At 38.0% G+C, this 17,548-nt stretch overlaps 1 protein-coding gene across 2 annotated transcripts in view; it reads right to left on the bottom strand.

Moving 5' to 3' along the window:
- The window catches only part of AGPAT5 (1-acylglycerol-3-phosphate O-acyltransferase 5), a 60,439-nt gene that overhangs the window by 26,840 nt on the left and 16,051 nt on the right, over window positions 1-17,548 (bottom strand). For both annotated transcript variants that reach the window (XM_037391175.1, XM_037391174.1), the window contains exons 2-5: window positions 16,594-16,663; window positions 16,268-16,383; window positions 10,808-10,897; window positions 3,106-3,196 (exon numbers count right to left, since the gene is read on the bottom strand). In XM_037391175.1, the coding sequence (XP_037247072.1) occupies window positions 3,106-3,196; window positions 10,808-10,897; window positions 16,268-16,383; window positions 16,594-16,663 (367 nt within the window). The remainder of the gene's footprint in view (window positions 1-3,105; window positions 3,197-10,807; window positions 10,898-16,267; window positions 16,384-16,593; window positions 16,664-17,548) is intronic.

Below are 17,548 nucleotides of genomic sequence, written 5' to 3'. Positions count from 1 at the left end.
ATAAGGTAGTTAATGACAACTTTGAAAGGTCAGTCTATGGACTTAATTTTTAAACTGCATAATATCCTCTATTTCTTTCTAAAAATAGTAAGAAAGTACACAGTCCTACTCCCTCCCTAGAAATTTCTCTGTGCTTTATAGCCTTCAGTCTCAACATACTCATGTCCAGATCTACCCAGATCTATCGGATTTACCCCGTGTGTCTGATTTGCCCATGTTTCAGAAAAAGGAAAAACTTGCTCTTGCTAGGAGTCAAGATTTTGGTAGAACCAAAGTTCTGTGGCAGAACATACCATAACATGAAGTATTGTCAGTATTTTAAAAAGTTCTCTTTCAAGGGTGACCTCTACCACCTTTAAATTTTTTCGCTGTTTGACATCCTTCCATCCTATTCATAGTCAGGTAAGATTTACTTATATATTCATATCAATGAGGAAAGACGTAACAGTTGAAACCAGCAATGTCAGAATATTCCTTTGGATGTCAACCTAAGCTTTTTTGTTGGGTTATTTTTAATTTCTTTTTATTGAACTGGTCCTAGAACCAACTGTAAAGAGGGAGTAACAGTGTCCAAAACCGGCATTTACTTAAAAAGAACATCAAGATATGAGATACAGCTCATCAGCTGGTCACATGAAGGCCAGGTAATTAAGTTCTGCTCAAATTAATGAACCTTCTCTAGAAGAGAATCAAGCCCATGGAGAGTAAAAGTAAACACAAACCCCACAAAACCTTTTCATAGTTCCTCTCTGCAGAACCACTAGAACATACACACATACATATCAAAAACAGTACTTCAGACATCATGATAAGCATGAGTTATGCTTGTGCTCTAGGAGTAGCTTTGTTATCTTTAGACATAATATCTCTGGTCCTAACATCAACGTGAAGTTTAAATCTTATTAATTAAACCACTTTTTCCAATATTACCACTTGCACTATTTTCTCAACAAAAAACTTTCTGTGCAAAAATGTAGGGAAAAAATCATTATAAAACTTACCTTTCAAGGTATAAAACAAACTAAGACATTTCCCTGTATGTCTGTGAATCATTGTGCTCTGCAACAAATATACTAAGATGACAAGATGAAATTATCACGCTTCTTTACAATCCCATGAGGAATGAAATGCAAATTTTAAACTGGAAGTCACAGTACATCCTTAATCCTCTGCGTGGCAGAACTACTGGGCATTATTTACTACCTTTCCTAAAATTGTAGGAAATAGGAAGCCTCCGGAATCTTTTAGACAAGCATGCACTTGTGACTTTTCAGTTCAGCTCAGCAGCGCCACGTAAGAGCCCCTGCATGCTTACAAGGAGCACAACCAGCACTCAATCTACACGCACCCAGCTGGTGAGGCATTTGGTCACGGCTTCCATGGTGCAGCTCCAGCACGCAGGCAGCAGCCAGGACTGTGGTGGCACTGGGGCTGCTCAGAGGAAGCCATGAGCCAGGGCCAGCAGTGCTGCACAGCAGCGTGGTGGGACCCTGGGGAGTTGTTGTCATCTCCTGCTGGAGGCCACACAGAGCTCCCCGTCCTCACAGTTCCCCGATGTACTGGTATGTGCCTCGTACCTCTTAGCCATCAGAATAGTTTGGTATGCAGTTTCCAGTGTCAGCCATCCCTGCTTCTCAGTAAACTTGTGTGAGGGATGCTCTAATCCAAGTAAGTATCAATTTTCGCATGAACATGCAGGGGAGCAGGGTCCCATGCAGACTTCTTCCCATTCTCTCCATATAAAACGTTGAGGAGACACCATCAACAAAACAATTTAGCAGTGGGGAAAAGCCAATCAAGAGAATTCTTGCACTAAAATTGGAGATGCTTCTTGTTTAATAAATACTTGTCTTGACCATTTTTAAAAGGAGTAACCCTTACAAAACAAAAGCAGACCAACACTGGAGAGAAAAGCACTAGAAGAAACAAACAGGTGCTCTGAAAGCACAAAAGCAGTGTTTCACTGTTTTGCAGATTGTGCAGTTATAATTAAGAGGTTTACTAAAATAATAATAATAATGATAAGAAGAGCCCTTTCTTTTCCATGAAAGAGGAGGAAGGAGGGGGAAAAAACCTATCAAACACCCCCTCTGAACTCTCAAAGAACCACCAACCTAAATGAAACATTTGACTTTCATTTCCGACAGGAAATTGAAGCAATGAATAAATACATTATGACTTAAGCACTCCTGCTCATACACGCAAATTCCATTCTTCCCAAGGAGGAAAAGAAAAGCATGTATCCTTTTGGACATGAGCTAACAATACTTAATAGCTTGATGATATCAACAGGCTGATTCACAGACTTGTGAATTCATTTCAGTATGTCACAGAAATGAATTTACCAGACCTATTTGTTATTCTTTGTTTATCTTCAGAGTGAATTATTTCACTTTTGGTCAACAGGAAAAAAACAAAACCAGGAAACATGTTCACTGAACTACTGGACTTAAAAGTTTACGTGTATTGTGCATATAACGTGAGAAAAAAATGAAAAAGCATGGGACCCTTAGATTTTTTGCAAGCCTTTCTAAAGATGAAGTAATTCCACCTGTGGTTATAGAGACAACACCAACAATCAAAGCGACTACAGAATAAAGTTCAACCAAGGAAGGGTGAGACTGTAAGTTGAGAGGAACAAAACCAAAAAGCCATGGTAGTACAAACACTAATTAAAAATTAAGTGATGGAAGATTGTTAAGGCATAATCTCTATGCAAAATATTTTTTATATCGAGTAACAACTGTAATTGGAGTTATAATGTCAACTTAGAACAGTGCCCTGGATCCAGTGTAAGTAATTCTAATGCCCCTGAAGGAGCAAGAAAAGAAGTATCGATAAATATATAGAGACAGAAACGAAAGAGCTTTTTTGAGAATTGATACTCTTGTACAACATGAAATGCATGAAATGTCTGTACATAAGCAACTCTCATCTTACTTTGTGGTAAGAGAAACTGGTTTATGCTATTCTAGACCTTAAGTATCAATCAGGCAGGGGCTTAACAGTCTAGTTAAGGCGAGATCATCTTCATATTATATAACATTTTATATAACAGGTTAACACCATACCAAAAGAATTATTTCAGAACTTTTTTTTGCTTACCTTCCTTTTCAGCAAATGATTGACTATCTGCAATGACTTTTGGTATTTCTGGGTTGTAACGAGTTCCCTCTGGAAAAATCACTAAATACATCTGTGGGATTAAAAAGAAACAAAACAGACAAGTTCTCATAATGAATGTAAGCTGATGTCTTTTATAGAAATTGTCATCACTTGATAGGTCCATATTATATTTAGTTCACATCATCAATTACTGTTAAGGATCCAAAGAAAATCAGAATACTTGAGCTAAAATTTCTTAGCTCTAAGAAACTTACTGTTTGAGGTTCAAAATAATGTTTTTTGAATATGCACCACAGAAAGCTGCCCAGGTGATTTAGGAAAGGAGATAGCATGCGTGAGCAAGTCAGGTGCAGCTGATACTAACTAGAGTATCAGTTTTGTTAAGCGGAATAAGAGGAGATTTTGAAAGGACAGTCAAGTATGACTAGGCCACAGATGACCTATATTATAATTTTTTCTTTAATACTGATCTTGCATCTAGTCTTTCCTTATATTGAAATACACATTTAATTCCATTCATAATGAGGAATACTATTAATTGTAATTATGATAGATGAGCTACCTTAAGCGCCTTTATGCATCTCACTATATGAGATATTAAATATATTATGAACTTAAACTCACATTTCAGCATAACTTGAACTTTAAAGTCACATTCCTTTAAGCATTCATGTCTGCAAGGTTAGATTTTCCCCAAGTAAATTAGTTTGCTTGCCTATTCAGCAACAACTGTCTGTGGCTTCTCAAATCACTACACAGGTAAAGGTTGCCTAAGTATCTGCGTATCTGACTGTAAAATTAGAAGGAGTCACATTTGATGGATTTTCCATTTTTTTTTTGAAACAGAACAGAGGTTTCCATCTCCCTCTCTTTTTTTTGGTGTGTCTTACATAATCTCCTACATAAAAGTTGATGCAAAACATCACTTAAGCAAGGAAAATTTCATTTTGGGGGTTCATGTGCAGAAGAAAAGGCTACGGCCACAAACAGTAACCAGTGTGGAGTTGAACATGACACATTTGCAGTAAAATCATGCCTACTGTGCCGAGACTAACTACTTAATGTTACCTTTGCAGAAATGAGTCTCAAGAAATATTTGAAAGAAGAAGTAGTAGTAGTGGATTTACAAAACAGTCCAAAGAGGATTATCAGTGAGTACAGGAAGACATGACAAGTGGGAATGCACCTCATGAAAAGATGCAAAATTGAATAAAAACTCAGAAAGAGACACACAGGAATGTAACTTTGTGCTTCTGGCCCACAAAACATCACTGTGTGCTGGTATTTGCGCTTAATGATTGCAGAACAGCTAGAGTGCAGAAAGACAGGACCCAGCAAATGAACTCTCCAGAATCACCCCACAGTGTGGAAGGTTGAAAAATGTGCTAAAATGCAGAGGAGGGAAGAAATCTAGGAACTGTGCCAACCAGTGAAGCCAGCAGGAGATCAAGAAAGAGGAAAACTGAGTACATAGCCTAGAATCTGGCAGGGGAAAAAGAAAAGAAAATATTAAGCATGGCAGAACCAGTAGCAGTAGAATAAAAAGAGCTAGAGGAAAGGCTGTACTTCTCATGGCATGTTTGGGGATGAGGAGAACTGGCAGATTGCAGAGGCAGGTGAAGTCCAAGAATATTCAAGGGCTGGCAGAAACCCAAGATGTATCCTGATTTGGTGGGAAAAAAACAAAAGAAAATGGGTTTAAGAGTCAAGGTGCTTACTGTTTATAACATGACAGTAGCAAAAGCACAGGGACGAGTACAGGAATCCTTAGACCCAGCTGCAGTCCACACCTCCCCCGGTCACGTACACATTTCATCTATGAAGTACACTGCTGAAATATTTCAGTGAATGAGTAAAACTTTTCAGAGTTAGCTGGAAAGGCCATAATATTCAAATCCAGGTGCATTTTTTTTCTTTTCATAAATGTGCTTGTATTAAAATCATGTAATTTGGATCTTTAAAATGGTACTTCAAGATGAGGTTACTTCCCCCCTCCTCATTAAAGACTGAATGTTCAGCTAATACAGTGGCTGTAACAGGTATTGACAGAGCAAAGAAAGTGAAGCACACAGGACAGGAATGCCATTCTTGGGACACAGGTCAGCACTTAAAAGCATGCGATGCCATTACGGGTTTTCAAAGCAGATAATCAGCCACTGAAAGCTGATTACACAGAGGATAGTATCTACTTACTCCAGTCCTACGTGTGTAATACCAAGCAGGAGTTGAAATTATATCTTAATTATTCCTGTAAACCTCTAAAATGCAAGCAGCCCAACAGGTTTGTTGACCAAAAATCTGAATCTCTCTGAACTGAAAGCATACCAACAAGGCAGAGAACTGGCCTTTACATCAAATTCAGCATATATAAACCTAGTATGTAGCTCATTAGGAGTACTTTACCAAGTAAAATTAATGAATGTAAACTGATGTCCTACTTACACTCATGTACAGTCCTGCACAAGACAAAGATACTCTACCACTGCAATTCAGCCTACCACATCTTCTTGCATGACTGGCTTCTCTCTTCTCCAACCATGGGCAGCAGAAGCTAAATCCTTAAGTACTATTTCCAATCTAAGATTTCAAATAAGCTCCCCTGAGTTTGGCTTAAGAATTGTTGAATTACAGAAGCATTTTAATTACCTAGAAACACCAGCTGCTGCTAAGGCAATTTTTTATACAGACTTTTTTCATTTAAGGCAATTAGCTACATAAAAGTTACACACTTTATTGTGGTGACTGCAAAATACACTGCTCAAGTTCAAAATGGCACAGAAAATTATGCATTACCATAGTACCCAATTCATTGAAACAGCAGTTTTAATCCAAGCAGAGTAGGTCCCCTATGTTCAGTTACATAGTATTTTCACACCTGTTTCTGTGTCATGGGTGGGTGTCAATACACTCGCTATCTCTCATCAATTTGAAAGCTTCAAGGAGTGGATCAGGATTCATTTAGCAGAACCCTACTGATTCTTGTTGGAGACAGAAAACCAGAAAAGAGGCAGGTGTTACCCAGAGTCCCCAGCGTAATGTCCGTGAACTTGCCACAGTCCACAGATGAAATGAATGGATGATGGTAATCGCTTTCACCCAAGTAACAACGCTATTCATTTCCCCAGTGTTGTGAAGGTCTCCCAGGAAAAAAGAAATAGCAACAGCACCAAGAGGGGCTGTGCTTCCAAAGGGGGGAGTGGGGCAGCCAAGGAAGTCCTTGAGATAGATCAGAGTGCCACAAAAGGATTTGGTATAGGTGGAGCAGGGGAAAGGGTCATGAATCACCACAAGTTCCTGGAGTACAGAACAAAGTTTGCCCAGATACCATCAGCATACAGCAAGAAGAGGTGATAAAGATAAAACCTGGCCAAGGACAGGGCTTTGCAGGGTGTCCTGGAGACAGTAGCTGCCACTCTGTAGAAGAACATAGGGTGTCAAGAAGTGGTAGCTACTGACTAAAGGTCTCTTGCATTTACTGTGCTGCTCCCAGATGGGTGACAAGGAGAAAACAATTAAATATTTTTATTTACTACGTTCAAAATTATATTAAACAATGCATTTGCTTAGTTTAAATATTATTATTATTATTATTGCATCCTGACAACTAGACCGATTCATATCTGAATCCATTTAGACCACTGCCTAGAACACATGCTTCTGGTGAACTGGATGACAAACATTAACAGTCAGATCAATTACTGAAAAAGATATGGTATGAGAAAGCCTATCTGGTATAATTGGAATGAAATACAAAAGGTGATGTGAGGAAAGCAGCAAGGACATTCAGGATTTACAAAGAAGTTGTTGGGGATTTGCAAATTAGTAACTATATAACAAAATTATTACATTAAGCCTTATAGCAGTTGTATTAATATATCTACCCTCTCCAGGTTTTCAGTGTTTGACTGGTACTGTTTCACACGACAAAGATTTATTTTGTGACTGAATGGATGACAAAACCAAAACACACAGTAACCAGTTAAATATTGGCTGTACTGGGTTAAATCCCACATCTCAGAATGCAGGTTTCCTCTCTCTATGCATGATAAAAAGAAATATAAGCTACATTTTCAGTTATCAAACTGAGTAGTTGGTGTTCACGAGAGTGAACTTTCTTTATAATACAAGCAGATTGAGCATATCAAGTGTCAGCTGTATATATTGTTATATTTAGAAATGCAGTTTATCTTGTTATGGCTTACATTTAAACAACATTGGCTCAAAAGTGTCTTTCAAACCATGTGATAGTCTCTGTTCCCACAAGACATAAGATTGGAATTTGTTACCAAGATTTTATGGAATTTAAAACAAAATCACATCATTTCAAGTGAGTTTTGCCAACAAAAGGCCCAATATTGAACCACTTGAGTGTATACTTCACTGAGTTTGAGAAGCAAAGTAATTTCCAGAAGTAGATAAGACAATTTATTGGTTCAGGATCCCCACTAAGAAAACAAAGGTGCAACAGTCTTTCAGTCTAGCATCACAGTGCTTTTTTTGCGTGTCTAATATTGCTGCGATGCGGAAAGAAGGTGTGAACAGCAGGGCAGGCAAAGGGGCTGTTTAAGGCAGCAGGTCAGTAGAAGTTGTAAGAAAAGGCAAGCAAGGAGCATCATGCAGTCCACTGTCCCTACATAAAATGAGGCATACCAGATCACTAATCCAGTTCTTCTGTCAATGTAAGAGGTCAAGAGGCAGCCTTATCTTTTCCTGTCTGCATTCCACCTGCAATTTACTTCTCATTACAAAAAAATAAAAGACCACAGTAAAACAGTAAAGGGCTTGCTACACTGACAAGAACAGAAAACCGCTTCTGCCTTTCTACACATCTTCAGTTTCATAATGGGAACAGGGATGGCTCCAGACAGACTGAACATTAATCATTTGGATTCTTTTGTTTAAACTGTATGTGGAGAGAAACTGTAAATAACAAAGTGACCCTTAACACAGACTCCCATCTATCTCCTCCCTATTGGCATATAATTCTTTCCTTAGCAGATGACAGGCAAGCTTTTTTCTAATGTTACATTAAAGAACTCCACCATGTATGCACAGAATGACTAAGCAACAACAGCTGCTCACTAAACTGAAGAAAAGCCCACCCTAAGCTGTAGCATCCAGTGCATAACTTTGAATAAAAATCCCAGAATAGTAAATGAATTATTTTCACATGAAGCTGATGAGTTCAGGGCAACTTCCTTTACTGATTAAAATGTCTTCATTTTAAAAGCAACATGATTGGTCATGACTGTCATGCAAAGTTGCAGAACTTCGAAGTTTCTTCATGAATAATGCACTAAGGACACAGGTTATCATGTTCTTCTCCCAGTAGTAACTGTAGGTTGAAGGGCATTTACAACATCTACATTTAAATTCTCAGATAAAGGGGATTGTAGGAAGTTTAGTCTTCCCTCAAATGACTACTCAGCGGTCTGTGTCTTTTACTCCAATAGATATAGACATCTGTCTCAAAAAACAGGCTTTTGACAACTTTGGTTTTGTAAAACTTAAAATTGTCAATCCCTATGTGATTTGGCTGAAAGCGATTTAAAACAGAATGTATTTCTGCAGCTTTTACACTTATTTCTCTTCTATACTGCTACTCTAGATAATATGAGAAACACGGGAACAACTGCCGGGGAAGCACATCCAGGTTCTGTGCCCATTTCCCACACCACCAAACTTGCAGATAGCCAAATTACATCAAAAATAAACGTACCCAAGTGGTGCCAAATTCATTTGGCATTAGTTTAGATAGGTTAGGTATAGGCTTTTGATCCACACGCAACTGAGAAGGGAGAAGAAAGATTATTCCAGAAAAAAACCCAAACCTTCTGGATTTATTTCATGAATCATGTGTAGACGTCCACCATGGAAAGCAGAACCCACAGTGGATGTAGCTTTAAAGAAAAGCTTTATGTTTAAACCACCCCTTGCATGCCAGCTGGGCTAAAAATCACACACTAGCCTGTCCAGTCAATTTATAGCATTGCAGGACCACTGAACATCATTTGCAGGTTTCCAAAGAAATGCAGAATTAGATTAATTTCTAGGCACATCTTCCTAAGATTGTATTAAAAAAAAAATCCACGTTTCTATAAAGGAGACTAATTTAATGCAAAGTTCAAATCAACTCTTACCACAAACCCTTATTATTACAACAAACCACTGCATCTTAAGGCATGCAGAGGAAGCCAGAAAGCCAGACTCAACTACAAGCTCCTCTGAGTAGGAAGAAATCCATGGGCCTATGCAGGAAAACACCCTGCTAGGGTATTTCATCTGGACTAACTGAAGCAAACTTCACCAGCATTCTGCAGGGGGAGGAATTGCTTAGACTGATGACTCCAAGTATGTTTCACACATCCTGCAATTTGTCTTTGCTTATTCTATTACACCGCAAGTTGTACAGAAAGTAGAATCTTTGCCACTGACATACAGAAAATAAGCTGACGCAATGCAACCTTTTAATATCCCAGGACCTTCCCTGGTAATGTGGGCACAAGCTACCACTATTGAGTATGACCATCTTCTCCATGTGGACATCATTATATTAGACACTGGAGAGCAAACATTTAATTGTCGTAATGTATTTCTGGCCTTTGTAACTTACATGCTAAAATCTAGAAACAGATCCACTTTCTTATCTTAATTAAAAACAGAAAAAAACCTGTTCATGTTACATCTTAGACCAGGACAAATGAGTTTGAGCACAGTCTTAAACTGAGATGCTTTAGTCATTTAAGCCTCTCAGTAAATGTGAGGCCAGTTTACTTTTTCAACACAGACACATGAGCAAACATAAACACAGTAGCCTCCCCCCACACCCCCAAAAAACCCCACCAACTATTATGAAGATCAAACCAAACAATGCACCACGCACCACCTCTACCCAAGCCTCTGCTTATAAAAGGTTTGACGCTTGTATTTGGAGTGGCAAATTCTAATCACATCATTTTAAATAAGATGGAAGTGTAACTGTTCTATGTCAAGGCCTGCTGAGTTGGTTTTCTTAAGTCTAGCCAAAAAGGCCGAATACATTTTAATACACAGCAAGCAGTGGAAGCGAAGCACAGTCATTCTAACCACTGAGCCACAAACCATACAGGGAGTCATGAGAAAAGTCACTTGGCACTAACAATCATTCTTCAAATAGAAAATTATCAAGAGTTTGGGGTTTTTTTGTGTGTTTTTTTTTTTTTTCTCCTCCAGGCGTAGCACACAAAGTTCTAAGATGTCACTGCCACTAAAAAGGATGGATCATTGGGATGACTAATTAAGATTTGGTAGGAATGGTTCTTCACTTTCAGAAGTCAGGAATACCAGTCTCTGACAACCACACAGTAGTCAAAATATCATCTTTTGAAACACAGGGAACAGGAACAGTGGTTTCTCAAGGAAGGTGCTATAGACCATGTTCTCAGGTTTAGTTTAGATCTCCCCTGCCCCCTAAAGACAGAATCACAAAGTTCGTATCATTCGTATCATAACAAGGACTAGTTAAATCTTCCCAAGTTTAATTAGAGGTATCCTAATCACAGAAAGTAACTGTAAAAATACAGAAAGAAAACAATTCCATGATTACCATCTTGTAGTTTGTAGGTATCAGACACAGCTCATTTCTTTAATAAGCCTTTGCCATTAAAAACACAAAGAAATGAGAAGAAAGGTATAATCTTACCGGAGTCTCAGCTTTCACCTGGGCCCGCAACTTCTCCCTCATTTCTTTTTCATTGAATTTGGCACTTCTTCTTACATAGACTCCTCCATGCTATGAGAGGAAAAGAAAGAAGTATTAAATATTTAAATAGTTTAATGTAGAAGAGTTGATATAACAAACAAGAGACAATGACAAGTTGCCTTTGTGACTCATGCTGCAAATTGCCCACAAGACATTTTCTCCTAGGATGAAAGCACCTGAAACTAATTGTGCATTTGCATGTACTTAGTTCACAAAATCTGTTTAAATAAAGATCAGATGGAAAAAAAAAAAAAAAGGCATAAGACACTTGAAGTGTCTTGTTTAAAGGTGTTAAATAATTAATTGGAAGGTGGCACTGAAACTGACCCCAGGGATCTATCTATTCACGACAACATTGTCAAGCAGCACAGCTTGTACATCAAGGGAAAAATCACACAACTGAAGTTATTCACATACAAGTACTTATAGATCAATGTTTTCAATTTGGTGTGCCCACTCCTAAATACTGATTAATGCAAACACTGGAACTACAAATATCATACCTCTACATACAAAATTTATGAATAGCACAAAAGTAACTAGCATCAGTCTTGAAAACTTCTATGCATTTTATTAGAGAATCAAACTTAACAAAGAAGTTATACCAAGATAATAATTGAATAAGTAACACAAAATCTTTATAAGGCAAAAGATTTTATAAAAGTACTTTTACTGAAAACCATTAAAACTTGGATCATTTCCTGGAAAAGATTAGTTTTATAACTTGTTCCACAGAGTTTATGACAAAAACTTAAGTAAAAGGACTATGGCAATGTACACACAAAGAAAGAGGGTTATAAAGAAATAAAATTTGCCTCATCATTTCCCTCTTACATCACTTTATCTACCGCACAGCTACACAAGAGGATGTAAATGAACATGCTCCAAAATGAACTACTGAACTACTGATACAATGAATTCAGGGTGGGTGGGTGAAAAAAATAAATAAATAGCTTCCAAAGAACAAAATTTTGTTTTTCTAACTGATTCCCTAGCTTGGTAATACTCTTTTCTGCCCACCCTGAATCGTGGCATTAGGATTTGTCAGATTATTTCTGTCCATTTATGGTTTTACACGCTCTTAACAGAAAGGTGACAGCAAGATTAAAACTACTAAAAGCTGAACCTCATTCAAATGTCTTATCTCAGGAAGATACAGTACATTTTAGAAACAGGGGTAGGGGTGTGTGGGGAGCTGTTCTTTTATTTGCATGGCATAGACAGGTAAAAAGTTTGAGGGGTCAGGAGGAGGCAGGCAGATGAGGCAGTTATGCAAAGTGCTTTCAGGGTTTGCTTTTCATGGCATGGCAACGGCCATGCAGCTGCTTAGCTAGTGGTATTTGATGTGACTTTTACGTTGTTCTCCAAAAGCTGCAATGAAAAGGAACAGAAAGTCAATGATGCATTAACTCCTGATTAAATATTCTGTTTTAACATTATGGTCTGTGGTTCCCTTCCAAGTTGTGCTGCTGTGGCTGGCAGGGGACCAAAACCAAGAACAGAATCCTCCAGTCCACCAAGCTTGGCCTTCAGCAGGATGGAGCATCGTATCAGCATCCCACAAGTAGTTTACCAGTCCTGGATAGATAACGGTATAAAACCAAAAAATGTTTCATGAGCTGTGCAGCAGAGCGCCACATGTTATCTACACACTCCATATGTAAGACCATTTTTAAGATGTGACACCATTAAAGGGAAGTAGAAGTCTTATTCTGTACAGTAATACTCACCACCACAACTGCTTTCAGGAAGGGCAAACTCAGTTTGGTATGAGAAATAACACATCTGCTATACAAAACTTCCACATCATTGGTAAGTCATCCTTCTGTGTGAGCTCAGTTAGGTCAAGCTTTGATAAACGAGAGAAGGCTGGAATCAAAGTCTTCCCTTATTTATCAAACTACAAACCAGCTTCAGTAAACTGGAAGAACACTGAACCACCTTTTCCTTGTTTAATTTGTGAACTTGGAGAAATCAAATTACTACTGTACAGTTTGCTTAGGACACAATATCAAAGACAGGTTTGGTGACCCCACCTAGACTTCTTAATGGTCAGAAACAGATTTTTACTTCTCAAGTAAGTATAGTCATGTAACATAAGAACAAATTACATAATGTAAGATCACCATTTGCTGCATAAAACCCAACTACACAAAAATGTCAGCTGCCCTATGGCACAAAGCTAAAGAGAGGCAAGGTGCCATACCAGCTAAATATTTGACTAAAATTGAGTAACAACCAGAAGGGTACACAAGCTGACGCTGAATAACAGAAGACATACTTCCTATGTTAAAAAGTCAAGCAAACTCTAGCGTATCGAAAATATTTATGGATATTACATCCCAGCCTCACCAGGTGCTGTAAGATGAATAGGAGCTAGCTGCATTTTGGTGGAGAAAGATAGGGCAAAAAAAATTTCAGATCCACCCAAAAATAATAAAGCCTCATTTTTATGAAAAGAAATAGTTCTACCTAATAAATCAAACCTGAAACATAACAGGTTAATTTAAGTGGTTCTTTTCTTTTCTTGCTATTAGATAGCTGCCTCCCAAGAAGAATGCTATTTATGCAGTTGTATATAACTCAAATTCCCCAATTTGTATTGCATTTCCTTTTCAGTAAGAGATCAAATATATGAATGCTTTTCAAAACAGATTTCTGGAAGTACTGTTTTTAAAGTTGTACTTTTTTTCCGCTGTACTTTAAAAGCCCCCTTCTTAGTCAACAATGGATTATGTTTACAAATATACTTCCTTTGTGCCTGAATTTCGCTCTCCTGGACATCCAGACCACGTTTATTTCCAAACAGGATGTTTACGTGAGGTAGGGAATATGAATTCCACAAACATGGCGTAATTACGTGGCTCTGGAAACTTTTAGTGGAGTGTAAGTGACATCACTGACAGAACATCAACAGGAAGGGCAGGAAGTGTTTTATGTTTTTGCACTGTTTGGTGTGATAAAAACAATAAAAATACCTATTAGCTTGCACTGCAGGCCTGCTGCATCCCGTCTCAGTCATTTAAACACACACACATCACCTCCGTAAGCTGCCTTTCATTTGTGTCACTGAATATATATAGATAACTAAATGTAATTATCCCCTACTACGTTTTGTAAAGTTCAATGTTTTGAGGAATCAAAAAAAAAAACCAAACCCAAAGATTTTATTTAATATATATGTTTTGATTAAAAAACGTAGGCTACATTCAGATTAATTTCCACAGGAACCTTCTTTTAACAGTCAATATAGCAGTCAGGAAACTGAGAGCCGGATATTCCGGACAGCAATAGTCATTTTCCAAAATCTTGAAAAAAATCATTTCTGGACAGCTAGTGATAGCGGATGGAATATATATCCTGCCTGTATTTTAATTAAAGCAGACTTAACACACCATCAATGTAATGACTACAGGCAAGGACAAAGAGCAAAATATTTCCATGCAGCAGACTGGCCACTTTAGCGGAAGAAAAATGTAAAGAACCAGATTCTTTAGTAGGGACAAACACTAGACAACAAAGAAGTCCATTTTTCTCCCAGTGGATAGCCTCAGTGAGGTAGGACAGTCTATACTTATTTAGCGGACTGGGACAGCAAATCCACCAATAAAAAGAAACTGTGAACAGTTTTCTTATTTTGTCTGCACATATTCTTTTCTTAACATAGTGATTTTAGAAGAAAGGATGGCAACCACCCATGCTCCAGCCTAGATTTATGTGACATGATCCAAGACCCTGAACCTCTGTTCAAGTTCTGTACCCACACCCAAGCCAGAAGGCAACATCTGATGGCTGGGAAAGGCTACTGCTTAAGGCAGTCCCTATTCTTCAGCATATTCATTAGGCAGTTCATGGATCTGTACCTCCCCTTGCTCAATGCTCTCTCAACCCAATCTAACATTAGCTTCTTGGAGGCAAAGTTTCAGTGTCAACGGCCACACAAGGGCTATCCTGCCTCCTCCCCTCTTCCCACCCACGGCTGTATACTCAAAACTTGCCCCCTTTTGTTGTTTCTAGCAATCAATTGATCTGACTACGGATGCAAGAGTGCAAGCAGTGAGAGAGAGAGGAATGTGCAGCCAAGGATGAGGGAGAGAGTAAAGCCTCCTATTCAGACACACGTCTGTGGTTGCCCAATCTTCATATATTCCTTTACAAACTAGCATATAGTTCACATCATACCCAGCATAGTATTTCTCTCAGTATCCCCCATCCTCTCGGGAAGGGCTGACAGTCAGTTCAAGGAAACTGCCTAATTGTATTAGAAGTATTTTTCTAAGTGTTTTTTGCCTTTTTTTTTTTTTTTTTTTTTTGGCCTAGGCAGTGTGAGGGAGTGGGGGGTAGAAAGTAGATTAACGTTCAGGGAACAGGTAAAGATCAAAGACAGAAGCCAAGGAGAAAAATCTTGCTGAACTGGCACTTTAGAACAGTTACCCAAACTTAATCCATTTCTATTCTAATAGCTAAATGCTATTCTAATTCTAAATGCTGAAATAAATACTGTGAAGCCATTTCTGATCACCTAGCAGAACATACCATACTTCCAAAAACATGCCCCTCTATGTTTTATTTCACTTGTATATATAAAGTCCTGCTTTCAGAAAAAGGAAAGAACAGACGTGACAAATTCAGAAAGGATTTTAGAGAGGTAAAGCCATCTCCACCATTTCAGACTAAAGATCACATCCACTCAGTATGTTGGCTGTACAGTGACCATGGCCCACTGTACTTCAGGAATTGTGTAATTTTGAGTCACGTCAGGTTGAGCTCTCAAACGAAAAGGAACAAGAGCAGCATTACGCCGGAAGAGGAGAAAGTAAAAGGCCATAATAAGAATACTGCTAGACTAAGGTTTTTGTGTAACTAAAGTCCAAAGCAAAACCATCAACACTTTCAGAGGCTGGGATCTGCTTTTCCTCCACGCTAAGTTACTAAGGTCCAATTTTCCTCTTTCATATTGTGCTAAAATAAAACAACTGAAAAGTAAGTAAGTACACCACAGGAGTGTCAATTTACTCACAATTTGTAGCATGATAAAAAAACCCCATACATAAAAAAATAAGGCTGTGTACACCTGTTGCTAACTGGGGTTTTGGACTGTAAAAAGAACAAAGTTATGGAAATATTCTGATATGCTTCTAACAGACTCAACAGTTTTGATTCCAGTAATAAACACCATCGATAAGAAGTATTCACTTAGAAAAGTAAACTGCTTCTTTAATAACTGTCCCTCCACTAAGCTACACACCTAACTACGCAGAGTGCAACCTGCTCTTTTCATGTTCAAATAAACAAGTGCCAGCTCAGAACTACATCTTTCCAGCATGGATGATAAAGAGAGGGAAGGTACCTCTTACATATTTGACCCACAAACAGCAAGGAAAAAGTGAATGGGCTTACCTGTGAAAAATACCACCCGTACAACGGCAGCCATTTTAACCCATCTTTCAAGACATACCGGACATGCCCGAGAGCATTCTGCCTGATTGCCAGCATGTCTGCAATAATCCAATCAACTGCAAAGACAAAAGCCCAAAATGTTTAGTTAAATTAGTTTCTAACTGCCACTGATGAAACAAAAAGCGCATGTCGTACATATAAATATCATTAAAGGTTTCTGAACTAGAAGTTCTTGCTTATTAGGGCAAGGCTGGAAAGATAGTACACAGACAAGCAGATTTTTAAAATCAAGAAAAGTGCTAAAACAACAATAAAAGAATACAAACCTGTACACTGATGATTCGATAAATATATTACATTTTCTTTATTTTTTGGCAAATCCCCATAGATTATTACCTAAAAAAAAATAAATATGTATTACTTCATTATTTATTTTCATTGCATTTGGTAGTGATGAGATCCAATGCAGTAATTAGCTATTTACTGGGAAAACTGCCAGCAAGTTAGCACCATTAACAGAAAAACACTCCATCACTGCATCAGTACCCACCACGCATATAAGTGACTTATCACCAAAGCAGTGAATACTAATTAATAAGGGCTTAGAAAAGCTATTCTGTTCTTGCGCCTCAGCCCCAGACCTGGATCCACAGAAGCTGACCTACATCCACAAGATCACTGCATAAATATAATTAAAGGTAAATTGTAGACACGTACAAACCCACCATTTAACTTTATACATCTAATAGATAAGACATGCTTCAGCCAGACACTCATCATCATTCAACCTAAAATGGTGAATTCTCCTGGATTAGATCAAGAATAATATCTCAACCATCTGCCATGATTTTAACCATCAAGAACAAACAAAAAAACATGAGGCTGAGGCGTATCTTACATTAGTCTTCAGCTTCCAGCCGGAAGGTTTTGTTTTTTCCCTCTGTTACATTAAAGATACCATTTAAACTTGTAGTTTCCTGCTCCTGAAAGTGAGTGAAATAACCTTCTGAGAGCATGACTACAAAGCAAGGTGCTGAAGCAGTAATCCAAGTCACCTTTTAGGCACCTTTTAAAACAGATTAATTACTTTTATTTCAAATATAAAATGAGAAATTAATTAAACCATTTCAATTCTGAATTGAAGAATCCATGCATCTGTTTAATCATTTTTAATAAATATTTTCATTATCTAATGAAGCTTAGTTTTTCTAACCTGTACATGCTAGGTAGCACTCCCCCCGCCCTCTGCCAATACCAATGGCTGTACTCTTTGTTTCTTCT

This window comes from Falco rusticolus, chromosome 6, assembly GCF_015220075.1.
Source record: "Falco rusticolus isolate bFalRus1 chromosome 6, bFalRus1.pri, whole genome shotgun sequence".
NCBI classification, from domain to species: Eukaryota; Metazoa; Chordata; class Aves; order Falconiformes; family Falconidae; genus Falco; species Falco rusticolus.
This window is presented reverse-complemented; position numbering and strand designations above follow the sequence as displayed.